Here is a 9,702-nt window from a genome sequence, read left to right on the forward strand (position 1 = left end):
ATCTTCATTTTTTCTTCTTCAACCATTCTGGCAATCTTCATTTTTTCTTCTTCAACCATTCTGGCAATCTTCATTTTTTCTTCTTCAACCATTCTGGCAATCTTTAATCTGTCTTCTTCAACCATTCTGGCAATCTTTAATCTGTCTTCTTCAACCATTCTGGCAATCTTCATTTTTTCTTCTTCAGCCCTTCTGGCAATCTTCATTTTTTCTTCTTCAACCATTCTGGCAATCTTCATTTTTTCTTCTTCAACCATTCTGGCAATCTTTAATCTGTCTTCTTCTAAACAGTTTGATTCTTGTAAAGCTGCTAATTCCAATTTTAACTCTATTTCTCTCTGTTTGTTTCTCAATTTCATAACTGATGTCGAGGATGTACGGCTTGTCTTTGACAGATTTGACCTTTTCCCAACATTCGAGGCACTATCCTCAGGATTAATTATTGGCAAATTGTCACTTTGATTTAAAATGTTCTGTGGTGCAGGCAAGTTTACACCGGCCCCATGTGGGACGCTTTCATCATTATTTTCACCGGCTTCCGTTGAGAAAGTTTCACTGTCCACGTGTTCACCATTTTCACTGACATTTTGACTGTCATTGTTCGGATTTTCAATTCTCTGAAGAACTGGCGGTGGAGTTGTTTCACTTGATTCACTCATATTCACACCTCAGTCACGTTCACGTATAAAGTTCTGTATTCAAAACGTAGAGAGGTTTTGAACGCGTCATTCACAACACATAGATAAAATATATACTGTTCTATATTCTCAGATTAATGGTACATAATAGAGAGTTCACAAATTCACAAAGTTCACAAAATATACATTCATATCTATCACAATTTAAGACCACGACGTATGAACGACGGTGAAAAATTATTTCCAGTCCACACCTTGCAACCATGCGTTCACTAATAATGTACCCCGTGCGCTTGTCCATTTCCGGTAGACTCTATTAATAAGACACTAAGAGAACACAGCTCGATTATCAAGACACTCAAAGAGCACAGCCTAAATAATTCGTCTGCTAAAATGACCTTAGTTGCATCTTGAACTCTACATTTTGAGTTATTTTCGTAAAACCAGAAGTAGTTCAGAACACGTTTTTTTAAGATTTAATAATTCTCATCAAAGTTAAAAATCACCGCTAAAAGCCATGGTTCTATTCATATCATTTAAAAGTGATGTTGATTTTGATAATTAACCATTGGAAAATACATTTATTTGCTGAAGGAAGCACAATTAAACAAATTGTTGACACATTTTATGTTGACAATCAAAACATTAATCCTGATAATTATTTCCAGTTCTGCATACGTTAGACCAAAACAAGATAGTCTACAAGAATGCACCCTAAGTGCATCATTGTCAGAAGTGGTAGATATCTTTGGATATCATTACAAACATCAATTAATCAAACATTAAGCATGATTTGTCCAAGAATGATAAGAAAACCTAACTTTAAAGAGGGAATTTCACAATCCATTTTATCATACTTATTAGAAAGTAGAATTGTTATCTCCGATTTTTCCCAGTTGAAAATCTAAAAAAGCGCTGATAAATAATAAATTTGCCCTCTCGCCCCAATTTAAAAAAAAAGGCCTGTAAAACAGACTTTTTACTTTGTATGGCCTTAGAGGTAAATTTATCTACACATGCGTATTTACTTGACCATTCAGAATGGCCACGCCCATGGAATTGAATTTGATGGGTAGTAATTCTTCGTCTTCAGAAGTCAAAGAAATGTTACTATTAACACTGTTACCATGCTGTAATGGTTGTCAAGAGAGAGCAAATTGTGGCAACTGTATCTGTTTGATTAAGTTTTTAGGCTCTTTGCAGCGTTACTTCTCTTCATATTTTGAATTCATTAGATCTTACATCGTAAAGACAGATATTATTCAGGCCAAATGTCGACAAGATTTACATCGAGCAGTTAACAGTGAGTGGTCACGCTACAATTGAATGGTCAGGTAACTACGCATGCATAGATAAATTTTCCCTAAGCAGATAGTTTTAGTTATGCGCACACACAAGCATTTGTTCATTCGTAGAAAATATTATCAAACTTGTGTGATTTTCAACTTTTCACCCCAAATGACTAAAATCTGTGACTTGTGACAAATGACTGTAAATTTACCTGTACATGGAAACTTAAGGAGAAGTCCACGATGAATTCTGACTGATCTGATGGCTCGAGTGTGCACCGGACTTAATTCTACTGTCAAAATGGTTTCAAATATACTGAAACCCAAAGAAACATCAATGAGAGAGACTGGATAAGCTTTCTTTTTCATACCGTACATTGTGACTTGGTATTCTCTCGATCGGCATGTAATATTTTTTCTCTCGATCGGCATGTAATATTTTTGATCCCGGAAGTTGAATTGAATTGAGTCATAGTGAATATCAATAAGCAAAATTGTTATTTTCGAAAACTATATATTTATTTTGCTTGACAATTGTATCAATAAACTGAGAAAAAAGCATTCGAGAGAGTAACCAGGGATTTTACTGAAGCATCGATGAACGCACCTATTCTACTGAAGTCTTGATTATCACATAGGAAAAATAATATGACTCAGCGCTTTCAATGCAAATGATCACGATGGATCTTGATGAACTCGACTATGAATAAAATTGACTCACTGAACCAAAACTATTTTGGCAACCAAACGAAGCAGGAACTTTTTCTGGAAGGTTCTTTAGTAAAGAGGTTTTTAAGTCTTGGTAAGTGTATTGAGTACATTTACAGCTACTATTTGCATCATTTTGATTTACCATCTGACTTTTGTCAGTCAAAGTATTTTATGACTTGTTGTAGTGATTTAAACAGTTAGGCATTTCTGTAATTACAGGAACTGCAAACGGTTGATTGAAAATTGGAATGGTGAGAATTGATGTTATCAGAGGCCCTGATACACATGAAAATTATATAAAACCTCTTAACAATCTTTAAGTTTATAATTGTTTTATTATTATATGTTTTTCAGGGCCATAAGAGAGTATCGTTTATATTCTGTGGTGATTTTAACAGCTGTCCAAAGTCTGGTGTTAATACTTTCATGACAACTCAACATATTCCTTCTGATTATCATCTGTGGAATTCCAGTAAGTTCTCACTTTTTGAAGATTTGTCTGTCAAGTGGCAGCTGTTTTGCACTGAAATGGCAGTATAACATTTATTATGTTAGTCTGTCAGGCATTTACATAGCAACAGTCCAATATACTTGACAAATGTCAAAAGTGCCAAGAAGGGTATGCTTACTCTTGAAGACACCTGATATCCCTTTTCATTTATGAAATACTTCCTCATTTATAATTAATATACTGTTACTTCCTGAAATTTCATTTACTGCTACCAATATATTGTCAAACAAACTGTTATCTTTTATCACATTATAATGTGGTCGTATATTGTCATCGCCCCTTTCGGTCCGTTCATTCGTCCACAATTTGCTTGTGAACACAATGGAGACAACAGTTTTCATCTGATTTAAATGAAATTTAGTGTGAATATTTATATTGATGAGATCTTGGACAAGCTGGAATTTGACGATCTGTTGATGAACGGTTTTTTAGTTATTGCCCTTGACTTAGTAACAACGCATCAAATTTGTTGACTTGTGAACGTGTTAGAGGTGACAGTTTATGTCAGAATTTTATTAAATAATGTGTGTTTGTTTAAATATCTTGCACAAATTAGATTTTTGGTATGATTTAACACAGATAGGTGACTGCCCTTGATATACTGAAAATGTATCAGGAAAGTGGGCGTATCTTGCTAGGCAACCACTTGTTTAGTTTCATTTAAATTTAATTTAATTTCATTTTCATATCAGATGGAGTAGAAGAGAAATTAACAACATTAGAACTTCACCATAGTTTAAATATAGAGAGTGGTTGTGGATATTGTGATTATACTAATTATACCACTGGTTTTCATGAACAATTAGATTATATCTTTATAGACTCTAATAACTTGAGAGTCACTCAGATAATCCCTCAACCAGACCACGGGGACATTACAGCTCATATTGCCCTACCTAGTATAGTAGCTCCTTCAGATCATATAGCACAGATTTGTGATATTCAATGGAAATGAAATACTTACGTCTCTTAGAACAGTGGCAGTGCCAACCTCCCCAGACTAGGGGTACAAATAGATCACAGTCTGACTCAATGGGGGACAACTGTCCGGACTGTATTCAAAATTGCTGTGTTGATGTCATAGTCGCAAGCCTCTCATGGAATGTCTGAAAGGGTTCTCCCAAGAAAATTTTAGAAAAATTGAATTAATTTGATCCATTCTGACACATAATCTGGCTCAAAAATGTATGAAAATCATATTTTAAAATTTGTTAAAATAAAGTGGGGGTACAATTTGGGGTGCAAACCATTATGCTAGGGGGGCAAATGACCAACCTATACCCCCTCAGGCACCGCCACTGTCTTAGAATCATACTAGTGATCCTTTGGATCGCTTTTAGTTGGTAAGTCAATCAATAAATTTAACACAGTAATATTGAGATATTGTAACTGATGATAAAAGAGATGTCTCCTATTTTCGTGATGTATTATGTTTTGTTGGTTAGTAGATCTATGAATTGTTTATTAAACAGATAATTTTATTGATTTATTATTTTGATGGCCTACAACATTTTCTGTAAAACAATTGCCTTGGGTCATGGGTAAGGCTGAGTTTAGAGTTCCAAAATGAGATCAGTAACAAAATGAGATCAGTACCAAAATGAGATCAGTACCAAAATATGATCAGTATCAAAATGAGATCAGTACCAAAATGAGATCAGTACCAAAATGAGATCAGTATCAAAATGAGATCAGTACAAAAATGAGATCAGTACCAAAATGAGATCAGTACCAAAATGAGATCAGTACCAAAATAAGATCAGTACCAAAATGAGATCAGTTCCTGAGTTCAGTACCAAAATAAGATCAGTACCAAAATGAGATCAGTACCCCAATAAGATCAGTACCAAAATGAGATCAGTACCAAAATAAGATCAGTACCAAAATAAGATCAGTCACAAAATAAGATCAGTACCAAAATGAGATCAGTACCAAAATAAGATCAGTACCAAAATAAGATCAGTAACAAAATGAGATCAGTACCAAAATAAGATCAGTACCAAAATGAGATCAGTACCAAAATAAGATCGGTGCCAAAATAAGATCAGTAACAAAATAAGATCAGTACCAAAATGAGATCAGTACCAAAATAAGATCAGTACCAAAATGAGATCAGTAACAACATGAGATCAGTAACAAAATAAGATCAGTACCAAAATAAGATCAGTAACAAAATGAGATCAGTAACAAAATGAGATCAGTACAAAAAATGAGATCAGTAACAAAATGAGATCAGTACCAAAATGAGACCAGTTCAAAATGAGATCAGTACAGAAATGAGATCAGTAACAAAATTAGATCAGTACCAAAATGAGATCAGTACCAAAATGAGACCAGTTCTAAAATGAGATCAGTACAAAAAATGAGATCAGTAACAAAATAAGATAGTACCAAAATGAGACCAGTTCTAAAATGAGATCAGTACAGAAATGAGATCAGTAACAAAATGAGATCATTACCAAATGAGATCGGTAACAAAATGAGATCAGTAACAAAATGAGACCAGTTCTAAAATGAGATCAGTACCAAAATAAGATCAGTACCAAAATGAGATCAGTTCCTGAGTTCAGTACCAAAATAAGATCAGTTCCAAAATAAGATCTGTACCAAAATGAGATCAGTACCAATATGAGATCAGTACCAAAATAAGATCAGTACCAAAATTAGATCAGTACCAAAATGAGATCAATTATATGCTACCAATCAATAATCGATTAACATGAAACATATGAATGTCTTATGCATTACTGGTATTTTTACGGGCAACTTTTAACTTATAACACAAAATACCTGTATTATCTACATTAATGAATTGTACATTTCTACTTAGCATCGAATTTTGGCACTGATGCACTTCCATTATAATCATGGATTAGGACATGCACTAAATTATCGAGAGAAACAAGAAATTCTTTCTAAACATGTAATGGTACGGAAAGTGGGTGTCCAAAGGACCAGCCTAAAAAAAGGAGCCAGAAATCCCATTTCGAGAAAGATAAAGATATTCTCTTTAGATTTTGAGACTGTATGCTTAAAGGGATTGTAAAGAACATCGATTTTCACCATTTCAATTTTCAATGAGACTGTCAATTGCCTGCACTTCCACTATAACAAAACATTAGGTTGAAGGATTGACACGATAAGGTTCAAGAATCGACATGATTAGGATCAAGAATCGACAAGATTAGGTTCAAGAATCGACAAGAATATGTTCAAGGATCGACATGGTTAGGTTCTAGGATCGAAATGATTAGGTTCAAGGATCGACATGATTAGGTTCAAGGATCGACAAGATAAGTCTCAATAATCGACAAGATTAGCTTCAAGGATCGACAAGATTAGCTTCAAGGTTTGACACGATAAGGTTTAAGGATCGTAATAAGGTTCAGAATCGACAAGATTAGGCTCAAGGATCGACATGATTAGGTTCAAGGATCAATATGATTAGGTTCAAGGACTGACATGATAAGGTTCAATGATCGACATGATTAGGCCCAAGGAACATGATTAGGTTCAAGGATCGACATGATTAGGTTCAAGGATCGACACTATTAAGTTCAAGGATAGACATAATAAGGTGCAAGGATCGACATAAACATTTTACAGAGCAGAATATTGTTTTAGAGTCGACAAGACTAAGAACAAGGATCAACATCATTTGGTTCAAGGATCAAGAAGAACCATGTTATGGATTAAGTTAATGGATTAAGTTAATGGATTAAGTTATAAAGGGATGTAACTCTGTTATCCTGTCGGTTTAGAGGGGTTTCACTGTATTAGAAACACTTTCATTCTGTTTAAATATTTATTATAACTGTAAACAAAACAATACGGCATATTGAACATCGTCAGTTGTATTATTAACAATGTGAAGCAAAAACCATTTCAGTAATATAGGGAAAGGGCGGGGGTGCCGTGTTTGTCCAAATACCTCGGTATAAAATCCGCCCTGGCTCCCAACCAGTGAACGACCCGAAAGACTGTTGTCAAACTGTTGGATTGTCGCCTGCTTTAGGTTCCGTGGATTCGGGTCCATCTCAAGGTAAGAAAAATTCTGATGCCTGTGCCAGTGCTTCCGAGAGTCGACCCAGCGCCGACTCTCACCCTTACTAATTTCAAACTATTTAATAATCTATTTGAAACGTCTGATTGGCTGTAATAAAAGCAATACTAACCACAGACGGTTCAGACCATGTTTGCATATATTAGTATAGTTAGGATATTCCCAAAGAATCTCTCAAATCATGTGTATCATTCTCAAGCCAAGAAGGTTTGCAGAAAAATCTTTAAACGTTTTCAGCAACGTTCCTCCGTTATATTTTTTATATGAAAAAGTTCAACCCATTTGGCATATTTTGACATTAGCATTATTTTTTTTTATAAAATCATTCGCAACCCACTTTAACCTTTATAGTTCACTGCAGGATAACCCTTAACTCCTAAACCAGTCACTTTAAATATTGACCCGGCAAGGGGATCTTTAGCTTTTAACTCTTCCTCGGTCAGACCCATTGCAGCTGACGTTACATACAGTTCATCTAGATTGGGTCCTCCGAAACAAACGGACGTGGTTTGCTTGGCGTCAATCTTGACCACCTTCAAAAGCTTCTTGGTTTCTGGATCGAAACGAACAACCTTGCCGGCACTGTAACATGCGATCCATATCTTGTCCTCGGTGTCTATGGCCATTCCATCTGGTAAACCAAGATCGTCATAATCTGCAAAATCGATCACTGTGCGTTGATTAGTTGCTTGTCCATTATCCGCATTATAATCAAATAGGTACACTTTTCGTGGAGTGGAATCGATGAAATAGAATTTTTTAGTATCAGCAGTCCAAGCTAAGCCATTTGACAACGTAATATTCGAGGCTAGCTTGGTAACTTTTCCTTGAATATCCAGACTGTACAAATTTCCCATGCCAGGTGGCAAAACAGCAGGTGCTGTTTCTAATCCCATGGTTCCAGCCAACAGTCTTCCACGGGGATCACATTTCCCGTCATTATACCGGACACCAGCCCCTGCTTCATGGAGGACCTCTACCTTCTTGCTGCTCCATTGTAATTTAGCTAATTTGCTGCCCTGTGAAATGATGTATTCGTCATCCTTCTCGGTTGGAACTACCAATGTAACATACTCATCGAAGTGCAAGCTGGACGTTTTGTTAGTAGCAGGATTCCAATGGTGCAAATCGTTCGAGAAAATATCCACATACAATAAGCTCTGTGTCTTGTCCACCCAATGTGGTCCCTCTCCAACAGTTTTGGCTGCGTGTTTCACGACGACTTCAACTTTCTCGGTCATTATGATAGAAAATAACACGTTTGTGATTCTCGCCTACAGAACACAATATAATAATGGTTTATATACGCCACTGGTCTGTTGAACACGATCAAGTAGGTCTAATCAATATACGCCAGTTACTGAGCTTTATTCAGTTCCTTATCGATGTTCAAAGTTAAACGATAACACCAAGGCCGCCCTAATTTCACAACAACACAAGGTCGACTAAAATCTTTGCAGTTTTCCCATCACAATTCACTGGCCTGCATTATCTGGGTCGGTCGAGTTGCTAATTTTAGTAACAAATGCTTTAACAGTATATAATAACAGTATGTCTATGTCACAGCTAACAAGAATGTATATACGGTCGATACTACATACATATGTATGAGCAAGACATCGATGGAAGCCCCTTTCTCATAACGACTCCTTCGCTATTGTTTTCCAGATTTTCCCGTGGCAATGTGGAAGTAGAGATTTCATAAAGAGTAAACTGGAATGTAGCTGCCTCGGCAAAATTTCCAAACCACAAACAAAATTAATGGGATACTACGTCTTAGAATAAACATAAAATTTTAAACTTGGCCAATAAGAGCATATTATGTTCATGAGTATATATACCTGGTGTCATAAATAACATAACAGGATCCTTATATAATCTGATAAATCCAAAAAACTTAATAAAAAAGCAATCAACTATTGAAAAACGCTTAATATTATGATTAAGCGGTTTTTTTTATTAATTAGTAATTACTAAGTTTTATACATTTCCAATTTTCTAGATTTTACAGGGATTCTGTTGTAACTTTATAACACCAGGTAAGTTCACTGATGAATATATACTCATATTGACAATTCTTGAGAATTAAATTTTATGTTCATTCTAAGACGTACTATCACTTTAAGTCTTGTATTCAATAATTTCACTATGTTATGTAAATGTTTGACGGTTGCTTACTTCCGTTTCAAAGTCGAGATGTGAATAAGGGGCAAAATGGGAAATTGGCAGAACGGGACAGGGGTGAAACGGGACAGTGGTGAAACGGGACAGGGGTGAAACGAACCAGGGGCAGCATAAAAAGGGGTAAATCGGAAACGGGCATTAGTGGCGCCGCCACTGACTCAACTTACTGTTGAGGCTGAATTCAAATTTTGGCTACTCTATGGTGGTGTCATAGTCTTAGAGGGTTTTCTCCAATTTTTTTAGAAAAAATGAATTGATTTTGTGCATTCTGACACATATTTTGGAGAAAAAGACATTTAGATTTGT

At 35.5% G+C, this 9,702-nt stretch overlaps 2 protein-coding genes across 2 annotated transcripts in view; one reads left to right on the plus strand and one right to left on the minus strand.

Moving 5' to 3' along the window:
* The window catches only part of LOTGIDRAFT_201951 (hypothetical protein), a 24,153-nt gene extending 19,524 nt beyond the window's left edge, over positions 1 to 4,629 (plus strand). The window contains exons 5-6 of the mRNA XM_009054295.1: positions 3,004 to 3,110; positions 3,842 to 4,629. Coding sequence (XP_009052543.1) covers positions 3,004 to 3,110; positions 3,842 to 4,104 — 370 coding nt within the window. The 3' untranslated portion in view covers positions 4,105 to 4,629. The remainder of the gene's footprint in view (positions 1 to 3,003; positions 3,111 to 3,841) is intronic.
* A 2,313-nt stretch (positions 4,630 to 6,942) lies between these two features.
* On the minus strand, positions 6,943 to 8,647 carry LOTGIDRAFT_207903 (hypothetical protein). The gene has a single exon (XM_009054296.1). The coding sequence runs from the start codon at positions 8,451 to 8,453 to the stop codon at positions 7,551 to 7,553; it is 903 nt and encodes a 300-aa protein (XP_009052544.1). The 5' UTR covers positions 8,454 to 8,647; the 3' UTR covers positions 6,943 to 7,550.
* Between the last annotated feature and the right edge of the window lie 1,055 nt (positions 8,648 to 9,702).

Source organism: Lottia gigantea (assembly GCF_000327385.1).
Source record: "Lottia gigantea unplaced genomic scaffold LOTGIsca_211, whole genome shotgun sequence".
In the NCBI taxonomy this organism is placed as follows: domain Eukaryota; kingdom Metazoa; phylum Mollusca; class Gastropoda; family Lottiidae; genus Lottia; species Lottia gigantea.

Excerpts from the sequence above, each read along its gene's own strand:
- LOTGIDRAFT_207903 (XM_009054296.1), bottom strand. The coding sequence starts at position 8,453 with ATGACCGAGAAAGTTGAAGTCGTCGTGAAACACGCAGCCAAAACTGTT.